This window comes from Aquarana catesbeiana, linkage group LG02 (genome assembly GCF_042186555.1).
Source record: "Aquarana catesbeiana isolate 2022-GZ linkage group LG02, ASM4218655v1, whole genome shotgun sequence".
Lineage (NCBI taxonomy): Eukaryota > Metazoa > Chordata > Amphibia > Anura > Ranidae > Aquarana > Aquarana catesbeiana.
The window spans coordinates 152,575,129-152,593,015 of NC_133325.1; the positions used below are offsets into that span (position 1 = coordinate 152,575,129).

General features: G+C 43.8%; 1 protein-coding gene across 3 annotated transcripts in view; it reads left to right on the forward strand.

Moving 5' to 3' along the window:
* The window catches only part of PDE1B (phosphodiesterase 1B), a 519,764-nt gene that overhangs the window by 39,676 nt on the left and 462,201 nt on the right, over positions 1 to 17,887 (forward strand). For 2 of the 3 annotated variants that reach the window (XM_073613640.1, XM_073613641.1), the window contains exon 2: positions 12,198 to 12,306. In XM_073613640.1, coding sequence (XP_073469741.1) covers positions 12,198 to 12,306 — 109 coding nt within the window. Of the gene's footprint in view, positions 1 to 11,588; positions 11,863 to 12,197; positions 12,307 to 17,887 lie in introns of those variants that run through there. The other variant, XM_073613643.1, reaches the window with a different exon arrangement.

Sequence of the window (17,887 nt, forward strand, 5' to 3'; positions counted from 1 at the left end):
CATCCAGTTTTGGTCTGGCACTCCTTTCTGTATTTCTATGATTTGCGGGAGAGGGCCCACACAGTGAAGATCACTGGTTTGAAGCTGAGGGTAACTACAATGCCGCATACACACGGTCGGATTTTCCGACGGGAAATGTTGAATGTGACCTTGTTGTGGGAAAGTCCGACTGTGTGTATGGGGCATTAAACTTTGCTTGATATTTCAATGCGGTATAGGCAGATCACTGCAGGAATTTAGGAGCTCACTGAATTTCTAGCATGATTAATAGGTATTTTCCTGGATCTTGCAAACTTTCAAGGCCAGAGCATGTGGCTCATTAGAAATAGCTTTGTGACTCTGGAGCAGCAACAGCTGTATAAGAAATATGGTTAGTCCCCATGAAGCCTTACTATAAACCTATAAACATTATATATATATATATATATATATATATATATATATATATATACAGTATCTCACAAAAGTGAGTACACCCCTCACATTTTTGTAAATATTTTATTATATCTTTTCATGTGACAATACTGCGAAAATGACACTTTGCTATAATGTAAAGTAGTGAGTGTACAGCTTGTATAACAGTGTAAGTTTGCTGTCCCCTCAAAATAACTCAACACACAGCCATTAATGTCTAAACTGCTGGCAACAAAAGTGAGTACACCTCTAAGTTAAAATGTCCAAATTGGGCCCAAAGTGTCAATATTTTGTGTGGCCACCATTATTTTCCAGCACTGCCTTAACCCTCTTGGGCACGGAGTTTACCAGAGCTTCACAGGTTGCCACTGGAGTCCTCTTCCATTCCTCCATGACGACATTACGGAGCTAATGGATGTTAGAGACCTTGCGCTCCTCCACCTTCCGTTACAGATGCTCAATAGGGCTTAGGTATGAAGACATGCTTGGCCAGTCCATCACCTTTACCCTCGGCTTCCTTAGCTAGGCAGTGGTCATCTTGGAGGTGTGTTTGGGGTCATTATCATGTTGGAATACTGCCCTGGGGTCCAGTCTCCGAAGGGAGGGGATGATTCTCTGCTTCAATATGTCACAGTACATGTTGGCATTCATTGTTTCCTCAATGAACTGTAGCTCCCCAGTGTCGGCAGCTCTCATGCAGCCCCAGACCATGACACTCCCACCACCATGCTTAATTGTAGGCAAGACACACTTGTCTTTGTATTCCTCACCTGGTTGCTGCCACACACGCTTGACACCATCTGAACCAAATACGTTTATCTTGGTCTCATCAGACCACAGGACATGGTTCCAGTAATCCATGTCCTAAGTTTGCTTGTCTTCAGCAAACTGCGGACTTTCTTGCATCATCTTTAGAAGAGGCATCCTTCTGGGAAGACAGCCATGCAGACCAATTTGATGCGGTGTGAGGCGTATGGTCTAAGCACTGACAGGCTGACCCCCCACCCCTTCAACCTCTGCAGCAATGCTGGCAGCACTCATACGTCTATTTCCCAAAGACAACCTCTGGATATGACGCTGAGCACGTGCACTCAACTTCTTTGGTCGACCATGGCGAGGCCTGTTCTGAGTGGAACCTGTCCTGTTAAACCACTGTATGGTCTTGGCCACCGTGCTGCAGCTCAGTTTCAGGGTCATCTTTATATAGAGCAACAATTCTTTTTTTCAGATCCTCAGAGAGTTCTTTGCCATGAGATGCCATGTTGAACTTCCAGTGACCAGTATGAGAGAGTCAGAGCGATAACAGCAAATTTAACACACCTTCTCCCCATTCACACCTGAGACCTTGTAACACTAACGAGTCACATGACACCGGGGAGGAAAAATAACTACTTGGACCCAATTTTCACTTAAGGTTGTACTCACTTTTGTTGACAGCAGTTTAGACATTAATGGCTGTGTGTTGAGTTAATTTGAGGGGACAGCAAATTTCCACTGTTATACAAGCTGTACAATCACTACTTTACATTGTAGCAAAGTGTCATTTCTTCAGAGTTGTCACATGAAAAGGTATAATAAAATATTTACAAAAATGTGAGGGGTGTAAAAACAGGGGGCCAGTTCACTGTCCCTTAGACTGTTGGGGGGCCGGATCAATGCTGCCTCACCAGTGCCCATCAGCACAGCCCAGCAAAGCAGCCTCACCAGTGCCCAGCAATGCAGCCAGCCTCCCCAGTGCCCAGACATAAAGCCTCATTAGTGGCCTGCAATGCAGTCTGACCAGTGCCCAGCAAGGCAGCCTCACCAATGCCAAGCAATGCAGCCTGACCAGTGCCCAGCAGCACAGCCAGCCTCTCCAGTGCCCAGAAATAAAGCCTCATTAGTGGCTTGCAATGCAGCCTGACCAGTGCCCAGCAATGTAGCCTCACCAGTGCCCAGCAACGCAGCCTCACCAGTGCCCAGCAATGCAGCCTCACCAGTGCCCAGCAATGCAGCCTCACCAGTGCCCAGCCAGCCTCACCAGTGCCCAGAAATGCAGCCTGACCAGTGCCCAGCAGCACAGCCAGCCTCTTCAGTGCCCAGCAATGCAGCTTCACTAGTGCCCAGCAATGCAGCCTGATCAGTACCCAGCAATGCAGCCTGACCAGTGCCCAGCAATGCAGCCTGACCAGTGCCCAGCAATGCAGCCTGATCAGTGCCCAGCAATGCAGTCTGACCGGTGCCCAGCAAAGCAGCATGATCCTGTGTCCAGCAAAGCAGCCTGACCTGTGCCCAGCAATGCAGCCTGACGTGTGCCCAGCAATGCAGCCTGACCTGTGCCCAACAATGCAGCCTGACCAGTGTCCAGCAATGCAGCCTGACCAGTGTCCAGCAATGCAGCCTTACCAGTGCCCATCCATGCAGCCTGACCAGTGCCCAGCAATGCAGCCTTACCAGTGCCCATCTATGCAGCCTGATCAGTGCCCATTTGTGCAGCTTGATCAGTGCTCAGCAATGCAGCCTCACCAGTGCCCATCTATGCTATATTATACATTATATCAATTAAATGTTGAAATGTCAGGTTTCTGCGATGTAATAAAATGAAACAAAGATAAATCATTTCAGATTTTTTTCCACCTTTAATGTGACCTATAAACTGTACAACTCAGTTGAACAACAAACTGAAATCTTTTAGGTGGAGGGAAGTAAAAATAAAAAAATAAAATAATATGGTTGCATAAGTGTTCACACAGTTACACTAATACTTTGTTAAAGCACCTTTTGATTTTATTGCAGCACTCAGTTTTTTTGGGTATGAGTCTATCAGCATGGCATATCTTGACTTGGCAATATTTGCCCACTTTTCTTTGCAAAAACACTCCAAATCTGTCAGATTGCGAGGGCATCTCCTGTTCACAGCCCTCTTCAGATCAGCCCACAGATTTTCAATCGGATTCAGGTCTGGGCTCTGGCTGGGCCATTCAAAACTTGAATATTCTTCTGGTGAAGCCATGCCTTTGTTGATTTGGATGTATGTTTTGGGTCATTCTAATGCTGAAAGGTGAAGTTCCCCTTCATGTTCAACTTTCTAGCAGAAGCCTAAAGGTTTTTTGCCAATATTGACTGGTATTTGAAACTGGTCATAATTCCCTCTACCTTGACTAAGGCCCCTGTTCCAGCTGAAGAAAAACAGTCCCAAAGCATGATGCTGCCACCACCATGCTGCACTGTGGGTATGGTGATGTGCAGTGTTGTTTTTGCTCCAATCCTGTCTTTTGGAATTATAGCCAAAAAAGTTCAACCTTGGTTTCATCAGACCATAACATATTTTCCCACATGCTTTTAGGAGACTTCATCCTGGCTTGGACGTTTTTCTTTGTAAGAAAAGGCTTCCGCCTTGCCATTCTACCCCATAGCCCATACATATGAAGAATACAGGAGATTGTTGTCACATGTACCACACAGCAAATACTTGCCAGATATTCCTGCAGCTCCTTTAATGTTTCTGTAGGCCTCTTGGCAGCCTCCCTGACCAGTTTTCTTATCATCTTTTTATCAATTTTGGAGGGACGTCCAGTTCTTTGTAATGTCATTGTTGTGCCATATTTTCTCAACATGATGATGACTGTCTTCACTGTGTTCAATGGTAAATCTAATGCCTTGGAAATTATTTTGTACCCTTCTCCTGACTGATACCTTTTAACAAAGAGATCCCTCTGATGCATTGGAAGCTCTCTGCAGACCATGGCTTTTGCTGTAGGATGTTACTAGGAAAAAGTTAGGAAAGTCCTACTATAAGGCCCCCTTCACACGGGACGGATCCGTGTTGATCCGACCCGTGAACATCCGCTGCTCAGCAGGGATCGCTCCGTTTTTCCCAGCTGAGTCGGCGGATGACAGGGCGGGACCCGCACATTGTGCAGGGACCGCCCTGTCAGATCTCCGCTCTCCCCTATGGGGGATCAGATGAACACGAACCGTCTGTCCATGTTCATCTGATCTGCTCTGCAGACGGATAGAAAAATAGGATTTTCCTCCGTCTGCAGAAGCGGACGAGGGCGGGGACGGATGATATCTGGTGTCAGCGGATATTCATCCGCTGACACCAGCTATCCCATAGGGATGCATGTATGTCCGTATTTCATCCGAAAACGGATGGATAAAATACGGACATATGGTCTGCACGTGTGAAAGGGGCCTAACTGTTGAACTTTATTTGGGGTTAATCAGAGGCAGTCAAAACAATGGCAGGTGTGTACTGACTCTGATTTAACATCAGTTTGAATGTGATTGCTTAATTCTGAACACAGCTATAACCCCAGTTATAAGAGGGTGTGCACACTTATGCAACCACATTATTTTTTTTTTACTTCCCCTCCCTAAAAGATTTAAGTTTGTTTTTCAATTGAGTTGTACAATTTATAGGTCACATTAAAAGGTGGAAATAGTTCTGAAATGATATATCCTTGTCTCAATTTTTTTACATCACAGAAATCTGACATTTTAACAGGGGTGTGTAGACTTTTTATATTCACTGCATCAATGACCCACTAATGTGTTTGTAAATAGTACTAGTAGTAGTAGTTAGATGGAGGACAAAACAATAATGAACCTATCCCACGTTTTGACAGTGCTTACTCTGAGGAAGCCTTTCTGTATATGGAGGTTAAATCTCTTTTTCTCCAGATTTAAAGAGTGCCCCCTAGTTCTCTGTAATGACCATAAAGTGAATAACTCTATACCAAGTTCACTATATGGACCACCTATGTATTTATACATGTTGATCATATCAAGAGAGCATAAATTTAGTTCAGTTAATCTATCCTCATAGCTAAGCTCCTCCATGCCTCTTATCAGTTTCTTTGCACTTTCTCCAGTTCTCCTCTATCCTTTTTATGAACTGGTGCCCAAACTGAATTGCATATTCCAGACGAGGTCTTTCTAATGAAGTGTACAAGAGCAAAATGATGTTTCTCTCTGAAGTCTATACCTCTTATACAAGAAAGTATTTTGCTTATAAACTGCAGCTTGGCATTATGTGCTGTTATTAAGTTTGTGATCTACCAGAACACTCAGATCCTTCTCGACCTCAGTTGTATTCCTCCTAGGATGTATGATGCATGCATGTTTTTCCCTCCCAGGTGCATAACTTTACATTTAAAACAATAAACCTAATTTGCCACATAGTCGCCCAATTAAATAATGCGTTAAGGTCTGCATGTAAGTTGGAGACATCCTGGGACGTTATTCCACTGCACAGCTTGGTGCCATCTGCAAACACAGAAATTGTATTTTTAATCCCAAATGCTATCCTGTATAATTAAAAAATGTTAAAAAATAGGGGTCCCAACCACTGAAACTTGGGGTACACAACTAGTAACCTTAGACTGTAAGAATCATTATTCACTATATTCTGAGTATGGTCTTTTAGCCAACTTTCTATCCATTTACAAAGTGAATTTTCTAAGCCTGTAGACTAACTTACACATGCAAAGTCCAAGTATACTATGTCCACAGCCACTCCTTTGTCTAAGTTTTTGCTTACCTCCTCATAAAGAGAGCAGATTTCTTCTTGTTTGACAACTTCAGTCTTTCATACAACCATGTTGTCAATTGCTCAAAATATTGTTTCCTAGGAAAAAATGTTCTGTGTGGTCTTTTATCAAAAACTCTTCCCACGTATAGAAGTTAAACTAACTGGTATGTAGTTACTTGGTAAAGACTTTGCTCCTTTTATAAATATATGCATCACATCAGCCTTGTGCCAATCTTTTGAGGAAGTAATTAAAGAGGCTCAAAACATTTGTAACAATGGCTTTATAATACCAAAACTTAGCTCTTTGAGGCCACTAGGGTGTAAGCCATCTGGTCCAGGTGCTTTATTTACTTTTTCTGGACCATATCAATTTTGACCCATTGTGATTCTGTTGGGGCTATGGTAATATTATCCGCATTATGAACTTAAGCTCCTCCATTTTGCTTAGTATACACAGAGCTGTAGATATTTTCTAATTATCCCCTGTCACCAACCCCAAATGATCTTGTAAAGCAGTGGTTCTCAACTCCTGTCCTCAGGACCCACTAACAGGCCATATTTTAAAGTGTTTGTTAACCCAAAATTTTAAATCACTGCCAGCCCCTCTATTATAGCCAGGCAGAGCACACTGTATATGTGTTATATTAAAACAAGGCATGTAAATACCTTTTTTAGAGCTATCTTCAGGCCAGTCACGTGACTCGCGGCCGCTTTACATTTCCGATACATGGCTACTGCAGGAGGGGTCCAGATCTCCCTCTGACGTCAGCCAGGGAGGTCACATGGCTACTCAGCCCCTCCCGCAGTAGCCCTGGATTGGAGATGTAAAGCGGCAGCCTGAAGATAGCTCTAAAAAAGGTATTTACATGCCTTATTTTAATATAACATACATACAGTGTGCTATGCCTAGCTATAATGGAGGGGCTGGAGAGTGAAAATCTCTAAATGTTATTTTTTACTAATAGCAGCAGGGGGTGGAGACAGAGACATAGACACATAGCTGACAGGCAGGGAGGAGGGGGAGAGAGGAGAGAAGAGAGGAAAGAAACTGACCATGGTGGTCAGAGCTCAGCAGCTCTGATTATCGTGGTCAGCACAGAGAGTGGGACACAGGAAGTGGCAGGTTCAGGCAGGTTTTTTACAGTTTAGAGAGCGTCAGATTAGACAGCACAAGCACTGTGCTATATAACATGCTTTAGGTAGTAGTTGGCTACCGCTGAATGTCCAACCTGTCAGTGCCCATGAATTAATTCACGGGCACCCGACCCGCAAAAGAGGACAGCGGTGAGCAGCCAGTATCAAAGGGCTGGATGGGGGCAGGAACTGCTGAAGTTAAATTTTTACATTAAACAGCAGGTGATTGGTTGGCGAGCCTTGCAAGCAATCACCAGCCTTTTAATGTGAAAAGTTGACTTCCGCAGTTTCCGCCCCCATCCAGCCCTGTGATGCCGATCTCTGCCGCTCTGCTTGCTGTACACCTGTGTAAGGTAGGAGAGTTCTACCTACACAGTGTGTGTTTATGGGGTGGGGTGCAGGTGACAGAGGACACTTTGGGGGTACAGAGGACACTGCAGTGAGGGGGTTGCAGGGGACAGAGGACACTACAGTGGGGGGTGCAGGGGACAGAGGACACTACAGCAGGGGGGTGCAGGGGGGCAGAGGGCACTATGGAGGTAAAGAGGACACTACAGTAGGGGGGTGCAGGGGACAGAAGACACAACAGTGGGGGGGTGCAGGGGAGGCAGAGGGCACTATGGGAGTGCAGAGGATACTACAGGGGGGGTGCAGGGGACAGAGGACACTTCAGTGGGGGGGGTGCAAGGGATAGGGGACACTGCTTTGGGGGACATAGGAAACTTGCTATGACGGAGGGGGGCAAAGGACACTATGGGAGTGATGTGAAGGGGCACAGAGGACACTGCTTTAGGGGTACAGAGGACACTGCAATATGGGGGACCATATTAGTGACCCCATCACCCCTTGGTACAAGGACCCCTTCTCACCTGGGGACACGGACCCCCTCTCACCTGGGGACAGGGACCCCATCTCCCCTGGGGACAGGGACCCTTCTCCCCTGGGGACAGGGACCCCATCTCCCCTGTGGACAGGGACCCCATCAACTCTGGGGACAGGGACCCCTTCTCCCCTGGGGACAGGGACCCCTTCTCACTTGGGGACAGGGACCCCTTCTCCCCTGGGGACGGGTCCCCCATCCTCCCTAGGGATTTTCTGTAGTGCAAATCTGCAAAATGCAAAAAGCACTAAAAAGGCATAGGTGTGAACCAGGCCTAAAGTGAGGTAAACCTGTGCTGTTATTATTACTATGTTAGGATTATTATTGTCGTGATTTATTATTAGGTGAATGTGGCCCTTCATGCATTCACATACATTAAATCTGGCCTTTAAGTACAAAAAGGTTGCTGACCCCTGCTTTAAGGAAACAGGATCTCTATTTTTTTTTTTTTTTAGGTTAACAAACACTTTAAGACCCCTTTCACGCTAAAGCACCGGTCATTTTTGCGGTGCTTTAGCAGCACTTTTGCAGCACTTTTCAGGCGCTAGCGGGGCATTTTTTTTAACCTTAAAGAGAATCCAAACAACACCTGTTTTGCAGCGCTTTCGAAGCACTGCCCGTTCATTTCAATGGGTAGAGGCATTTTTGAAACGCTTTTTACAGCGCTCCAAACCCGCCCTAAAGCTGCCGCTTGCAGGAATTTTTCTAACGTCCCGCAAAAATGCACCGTCCGAGTGTGAAAGTACTCATGCAAATGAATGGGAGGCAGTTTTCAGGCGCTTTTCAGAGGCTATTTCTAGCCTCAGTGTGAAACGGGTCTTAGTATTACCTTGGGGAGATGCAGAGATGCAGACTTAATTTCTATATTTATTATGAACCTTTCTTTATAGCTTTTTTTTTACTTTGAACATGAACCACATAGGTTTTGTTTTTAGCTTTTTAAACTTATTGCCCATGGAAATATATTTTGCAGAGTGTTTGCATACTGTTGATTTGAAACATTCCCATTTCTATTCTGTGTTTTTTTATGACAATAATCCTTCCCAGTCTAGAAGAGCAGCCCTCAACCTTGGAAAATGTATTGTCTCAAAATTAAGTGTATTTATCTTTCCAATATGTGTTTAAATGAAATGAAATCACGTTATGGTCACTGCTATGAAGTCAAGATTCAGCAAAACCAATCAAAGCAGAACTATACTTACCTTTAGTCCAGCGTTGTGGAGCTCTTTGTCGTCTGCTGACATCTTTGATCGGCCGGCTGCAAGTTATTGATCGCCGCCAGTTTCCATTGCCTGGGCCAGGCATGCATTTGCATGAGTTCAGTCAGCTTTGGCATTGCCAGATTTCACCGTACAGGAATGGATAGGCAAGGAGGTAACTTTGAAGCAAAAGAGACAATGCGTGTCTCTTCTGCATTAAAAATCCTGCCTGCTCACCCAGTTGCTGCTTTCCTGGCTGTTAGGGGTAGCAGTGACATCTAGGGCTGCCACCTGCACATCTTTACATAACTTGCCAAATTTTATGGGTGCTCAAACACAAGCGTGTGAGCGCCTACCGCCCCTTCTAACTACATTAACCCATCTTCCTATTTGATCATCCTGGCTTACCCCTCAACATCAACCCAATTAGATACCTGCTCAGTGAGCAGAAGACTCCTTTCAAAGTTGTTCAATCCTCCAAATCTCTAATGTGAACTTCCAGATGGGCAACCTGCTCACATCTGTCTCAGTGGTATTCATCCTGGAGCTGTTGCTCCATTTAGGTATACATATGACACACTGCGCACTTAGCAAAACTTTCAACCTTGCTAGCACACATTCTCACAGTTACAATATTAATATTACTTACAGGAAATTTTAAAATTGAATTGCAGGTTAGAAGGCTCCCTTTTTTTTAACTATTATTGTTTTTAATTTTGTTTTTGGTAAAATTCTATTATGTTCACAATGCCAAATGTGAGCAAGCTCAACGTGAGTTAAAGGAGTAGTTATATATCACCTATAAACAGGTAACTACTCCCATTAATTAGCACACTGATACATATTAAGCTGGGTGACAGAGTTCTAAATAGTTCCAGTTAAAGAAATTTTGGGTTTAAAAAAATGTATATATGTCAGTTATTTTACTCAAAGCGGTAGTAAACTGTATTTTTTTCTTTTAAACCTGCAAGGCAGGTGAAACTTACCTTAAAATGAAGCCCTCCAGTGGCGTGCTGTCACCGCTGACAGGTCTTTCATCTTCACCCGGTCTTCCTTTTGGGTTGGTGGGCTCCTGTCCTTAGATTGGACAAACCACTGTTTATGGTACAGGATTCTGAAAGAACGGCATCCCCAGCATGCCGTTCCTTCAGAGCGCATGCACCGGTGACATCACCGGCAGCTTCGCAAGTAAATATCTCCTAAATGGTGCAAGTTTAGGAGATATTTACTGGTAAGCCTTTATATAGGCTTATCTATAGGTAAATATCAAGCAATGGAGTTTACTTCCACTTTAAAATAGTTCAGATGAGCATAGTTATTTATTCCATGGGATTGTTTTTTTGCAGACCTTTATTTTTTTTACAATTTTTTAATGAGCTGTAATGGGCAAAATACACTTTTCCACTGCAGTGCGTTCTGTTACTGCAATGCACGTTAACACATGGTACGTGCGTTGGTGTGTTGCAGTGCCATTCATTTTAAATGGCACTCCAATGCACTAAGGCAATGCAGCTTCAATGCACTGGTGTTACGGCGCACCCCAATGAAGGGTAATGTATCGCATGTTACATGTGTTGGTACATTGTAGTGCCATTCATTTTGAATGAAGATCCAGCACACATGCATTGCAGTACTGTGCATTGTGGAGCACTGTGTTGCCTAAAATGGTGCATGCCCATTTTTTGGATGCTTGTGCATGTTACCAGCCTATACATTTAAATAGGCTGCCTTAATGCAATGCACGATAAAGGGTGAAAAAAAAAAAAAAAAAAAAAACACGTGTTAAAGCACATTTGTTAACACAGCACACCAGGATGCCAATGTCTGAATGAGTGCTAAGAGCTTTGCATTGATCAGCATGCAGTCTTGTATGTTTCTGGCAATTTTATAATTCCTCAATAGAATACAAATGCAAAGTATATTAGATGCCCTTCTCTTAAATGGTTGGACGTGTGTTTTCAGGCTGTTGCTTAGCAACCCATTGAAAGCCACATTGTTATCTGTGATTTAGAGACCTATATATACATACACATCGTGTACCTACACGTCATTTACCTTGTGTGCGCTGTGCAAATTATAAAAAACAAAACGCACAATTTTACGCAAATAATGTTATTGTCTGTTATACATACCAGTGTAGGTTATTAAGTGAATATCCTTCTTATATAACACATACCCATGATGTCAGTTGTGGACAACACAGTTTATTCTCTCTGTGGAGTGCAGTGGTCTTGGTGCAATGCAGGTTTATAGCGATCATCGTATTATCTGTTCTTATATGACATGTCACATTGCCATGACAGATGCACGGGGCACCCCTGAGGTTGGCGGCTCTGGTTGAAAAATCATATACAGATCCTGTTGCGAAGATGACTTATAGAGAGGTGGGAATAATCTGTGCACAATCAGTTAACCTGTTAGAGTCACTGGGGGAGGTTCTCGCTCAGCTTAGAGGTATAACACACTCTGTCTCTCGCTCACTTACACGCGTACAGATCCCTCTGCAGAAGGGGCAGGCGTCCTGCTTCATGCCATTGCCGCTGTTATTAGTCCCCCCCTCCCGCTGCCCACATTTAGACATAACGGCGCAAGGAGAATGGACTGATTTCCCTGAAGGACACAGGGACGACCACAGAAAATGTGAGAGGAAAGATAATTTACATGAACCCCTTCCTTGCTGGCACAGTCCTGACAGTTAGAGACTGATCCTGCTCCCTATGGTATGTTGTGTGTTGCCTGTAGTGTATTGTACATCCCTCTGTACCACTGAGGTGCCTATAGAAAGTATGCATCATTTCTGAGGCATGATTCTGCCTCCTCGTGTCCGTCAAATGTGTTTAATATCAGTTAAATGGAAGCACGGCCTCAGCTGAACAGATACTGTACGCAGACCATTACAGATAAAATCAATACTGTCATAGCTGAAGGGCTTGTCAGATTGGAGAATTGTTTAACCTCACAGTGTCCATTGAAGTTTCTTCCAGACCTGATCGATGTCATAAACGTTTGTCGTCTCACCAACATGTTTTTTTTTTCTTTTTTTTTTTTTTTACAGGCATAATGGAGGCCCCCAGTGTAGACAAAGATCTGCTGGAGGCATGCACGTCTCCCTTCGAGCTAAAATCGGCTCCCAGCAAGAAGATGTGGGTCAAACTACGAGCTCTGTGAGTAACCGGTGTATGAAGGGTTAAGGGACTTCCCCTCCCCACATGCGCAGACCACCCATAGGAATCCCATCTTTGCCGAGAGACCGTGATTTCCATTACGCCTGCAAAACAAAAGCGTTCAACGACAACAAAGCACTCATCACACTACAAAACAAAAAGGTTTACCCAGATATCCACAGGAGGTTCTCACCTGTAATGTTCCAGCAGTCTGCTGCGCTTAGCCAAATTTGTTTTTTGTGCCTTAGGAGGAAAGGGAACGCAGCAATGGCAGTGCATTAATGCTAACATTACCATGGCAACCTCCTGTGTGAGATTCTGATTAACCCCTACATTCAAATATGCAGCGTTCTCTCAGCAAACAATTATATGTCCATCCAAAACAATCAGTCTATCTATATATATATATATATATATATATATATATATATATATATATATATATATATATATATGTTACAGAGTATGTGTGCGTATATATATATGTATATATATATATATATATATATATATATATATATATTTGTGTGTATACTGTATTTATTACATTGTCTCTTAATTATTAGTTGATTAACATTAAAGTGTGTCTTTTTATTAGAGTGTTGAAGAGGGAGGGGAGTTGTTTAAATCTTTTTTGCACCAGGGACTGCTTCCATGGCAGCCAATTTACCAAGGGAGCGGGGGGGGGGGGGAGGTGTATTTGGTGGACGGGTTGGTGGATGGGATATTCACAGAGTCTGTCCTCGGCCCCCCTTCACACCACAACCACCCTTTACTGCACAGTCCCCCCTTTATATCAGTGTCCTCAGTTCCCCTTCACATCACAGCTCACCTTTACATTCCAGTTCCCTCTTTACAGAGCAGTCCCCTTTACATCACCCCCCCCCCCTTTACATTGCAGTGCAGTCCCCTTTACATCACAGTGCCTCGTTACATTAATGCAACGGGACTGCTCTGTAACTCTGTAAAAGGGGGCACTGTGATGTAAAGGGGACCGCTCTATAAAGGGAGAGCAAAAGAATGTCACCAGCACACGAAGGATTTTCAAAATGGGTCCTAAGCTTTAATCAGCGATCACATTGTTACAGCAGATTGCAACATTTCGGACCACGCGGGCCCCCTTCATCAGGCATGTGACCAAAAAAAAAAAAGTTATAGATAGTGCATTGGATGCTCTCTAAAGAGGAGCTGTGATGTAAAAGGGTCACTGTGGGGGACTGCATTATAATGATTACAGTGCCCCCTTTACAGTGCAGTCCCCTTTACATTACAGTGCCCCTGCAGTCTGTCCCCCCTTGCTCTCTCCCCATTGGAATCTCTGCCTCCCTTATTTAAGACTCCTACCATTGGCATGGCAGAGGCTGTTCTCAGTCCGTGTGTCCTCTCCCATCTCCCCCACTGGCCTGAAGATGTCATCCTATCAGCAGGGCAGGGGGCTGGAGGTACTCTCCATTCCAATCTGCAGCTCCTCCTACCCCGTTGCCCTGCTAATAGGATGACATCGTTGGCCGGGCGGGCAGAGGAGTCAGAGGAGGACACATGGACATGGTCACACAGCAGCTGGTGAGCAGGGACCACGGTCCGTGATAGCCTTGTGCAGACCGCAGTTACTGCTCACCCCTCACTGTGCAGCCCAGTCATCAACAGGGGACCCTTGGTTTAAAGGACAAGTTAATGATTTTAAAAAAAAACCTGCAGCCCAGCTAATAGAAATCTAGTTCTTGGCCACCTGCACACACATACTATAGACTTGAATAGAGCATACCCATATTGCAGGAGCAAGATTCTATGCAGGAGTATAGCAGGAGTATATGGAATTTAGTGCTAAAGTGTTTGCAGCTCAGGCTAAATTTCAAACCAGGGATGACCCTACTGGAACCACCTGGCTAAACAAAAGTCGATTTCAAAATCGACTGAATTGGGTGGAAATTATTAGCTAAACAGTGACAGTATCCTGCCAGATACAGTTACTCAAAGGCAGTGCTACTGTATTCAAGCAGTCGCGTGTACATTGATACAATAGTTAACAGTGGAGATTCCTCCACCCATGCTGTTTAGTATGCATTACTAACTGGGCTGCAGACAACGTGGGAGGCGAGTAAGGACCCATGGGGAGGTGGAGGATGTTACAGTTTATTCTATTATTAGGGCAACGGAAGGGGGTGGATGGTTTTTAAAAAAGTGAACTTGTTCTTCAAAACCCATTGCTCTGACAGTCCATACAGAGTTAGGTCTCATGCACACTGCTTGCATTCCTCCCTGGGCGCATACTGCCCTAAACTTGGTGCACCGTCCAGACACAGCAGCTTTCAGCCTCCGATAGAGTTTTATTGGCTGCCATCCATGTCTGCTCAGTTTCTGCAGATTGGACAAGTACAGAGCCTGCACTGCTCTATGGGCAGACTCCACTGTTTACATCAGACTACCCTCCAAACCGATCTGCCTTAAATGGGAGAGGACAGATCCCCTTCTGTTTTTTTTGTATTCTTTAGCAGACTAGTTCAGACCCAGAGGCAGGTGGGTGTAAAGGGGATACAAGTCCATGCACACCTGCCTGTTCATAGGAATGCATGGACCTTCTGATCAGGTACACCTATTAGTTTTTACAGCTGATGTCATCACCCATGTGAAAGGGACTTTGGAGGCATCACAGATCATCAGAGCACTGAGTACATTTACTTTCTCTGTTTTGCAACATTTGTTTCTAACTGCCAAAGAAAAACATTAGCACCAATAGACACTAATGTATCCATTTACAACACAGTAATATTAATGTTATTGGAATTTACACTTTGTATTCATTGTATTCTCCTGCTCATTTAATCTGTAATGAGAGTAAATGTTCTTTATATTCTTAAAGCCTAAGTGTATTCAAAATAAAAAACACAAAAATCAGCACAAGGGACACAACTTAATATTAATGTGCTGTGTCCCTTATGCTGCTGGATCCAGATTTTCTTGACATTTTCCATCAATCCCCCCCCACCCTCACGAAGGTGAGGGAGCTGTCATGTGGGCTCATCAGGAGGGTCTGACTATGCCCAGCATTTCGACCAGGTTCCAGTACTACAGCTTTTATGAAGGAAACAAGATTTATTGTTGAAGGGGGAAGACCTTTCAATCATTTGATCATCCTTCATTCATAGATCCTGTTTCATTCATAGAAATTGTAGTACAGCTTCTATAAATGGCAGAGCTGAGTTTAAAGAGAGTTCATAGTTGGGCACTCAAATGTCAGGGAAACCAGGAGCCAGCAGCATAAGAAACACACATTAATAGCATGGCATGTCCCTTTTGCTGATATTTGTGTTTTTTTAACCACACTCACATTTTGAAAACATTTATCCAGAAAAGACAATACCCTACAATTATTTGATCTTGCCTGATTCTCACAACAGCTGGTTAATTCACACAGGATCAATGTACATGCAGTTTTGGATTTCCCATCACTTTCTTTCCCAGTCACCTGGACAAAAAGGGTGTATAATTGCCTCCAGGCAGACCACAATATAAAAAAATGAACAGGTGTTCTAAGCCTCCCACCCCCCCTTTATCTAACAGTATACATATACCTTAAAGTGCACAGTGCACCTGGAAAGTATTCACAGCGCTTCACTTTTTTTCACATTTTGTAATGTTACAGCCTTCAAACAAAATGGATTAAATTAATTATTTTCCTCATAATTCTACAAACAATAGCGCATAATGACAACATGAAAGAAGTTTGTTTGAAATCTCTGCAAATTTACTAAAAAGAAAAAACGAAAAAAATCACAAGTATTCACAGCCTTTGCTCAAAGCACCTTTAGCACCAATTACAGCTTCAAGTCTTTTTAAATATGATGCTACGAGCTTGGCACACCTATGTGCAGTTTCTACCATTTTTCTTTGAGGGACCTCTCAAGCTCCATAAGGTTGGATGGGGAGCGTCGGTGCACAGCCATTTTCAGATCTCTCCAGAGATGTTCAATCGGGTTCAAGTCAGGGCTCTGGCTGGGCCACTCAAGAACATTCACAGAGTTGTCCCGTAGCCACTCCTTTTTTATCCTGGCTGTGCGCTTAGGGTCGTTGTCCTGTTGGAAGATGAACTTTCGCCCCAGTCTGAGGTCCAGAGTGCTCTGGAGCAGGTCCCTGCATTCATCTTTCCCTCAATCCAGACTAGTCTCCCAGTTCCTGATGCTGAAAAACATCCCCACAGCATGATGCTGCCACCACCATGCTTCACTGTAGAGATGGTATTGGCCAGGTGATAAGCGTTGCCTGGTTTCCTCCAGACATGACATTTGCCTTTCAGGCCAAAGAATCTTTGTTTCATCTGACGAGAGAATTTTGTTTCTCATGGTCTGAGAGTCCTTCAGGTGCCTTTTGCAAATTCCAGGTGGGCTGTCATGTGCCTTTTACTGGGGAGTGGCTTCCATCTGGCCACTCTAGCATACCGATTGCTCAGTTTGGCCGGGCGACCTGCTCTAGGAAGAGTCCTGGTGGTTCCAAGTTCCTTCCATTTTTACGGTGCTCATTGAGACCTTCAATGCTGCAGACGTTTTTCTGTACACTTCCCCAGATCTGTGCCTGTCTCTGAGGTCTACAGACAATTCCTTGGACTCCATGGCTTGGTTTGTGCTCTGACATGCACTGTTCACTGTGGAATCTTATATAGACAGGTTTGTGCCTTTCCAAATCATGTCCAGTCAACTGAATTTACCACAGGTGGACTCCAATCAAATTGTAGAAACATCTCACGGATGATCCAGGAAGCGGGATGCACCTAAGCTCAGTTTCGAGTGTCATGGCAAAGGCCGTGAATACTTATGTAGATGTGATATTTTTTTTTGTTTTTTATTTTTAATAAATTTGCAAAGATTTCAAACAGACTTCTTTCACGTTGTCAATATGGGGTGTTGTTTGTAGAATTTTAGGGGAAAATAATGAATTTAATCAATTTTTGGAATAAGGCTGTAACATAACAAAATGTAGAAAAAGTGCAGCGCTGTGAATACTTTCCAGATGCACTGTATCTAAAGTTAGGAACAAAAATGTAACATATTGCAGCTTACCAGTTTTCTTTTTTCAAGCATTTTCTGCAAGTATGGGAAATATCTCCTGATCTTACCAGAAATGCACAGTATTTGTACTTCCCTGTGAGATAAAATTAAATCTGAAACAATGTTATCTTCCTTTTATGTTATTTTCTGTAGTCTACAAATCCTTCTGCCCCCATGTAAGGGAGATGGAGAGGAGGATGTGTTTGTAGTCCAAATCAGGGGAGCAGCCTAGGGTGACAATACTGCTCCTTTATAGATAAAATGGAGTAAGTGAGCATTGCCACCCTAGAACATAAAGCCATCCATACATGGATCAACATTTGGCTGGTTCAGCAGGGACTGGCTGAATATCGATTCATGTATGGGCAGGCTGGTCAGGTTTTTTCTGAATGATCAGTGCTGCCAGCTATAGACGGCAAGCTTGATCATTGTATACTGACAGCAAAGAAGGCTCTTTGCTCTCAGAATAAAATACCACAGGGGGAAGGATTGCCCCATCCACATTAATTGTGTGGATGGGGTACTCAGATCATTTTTTT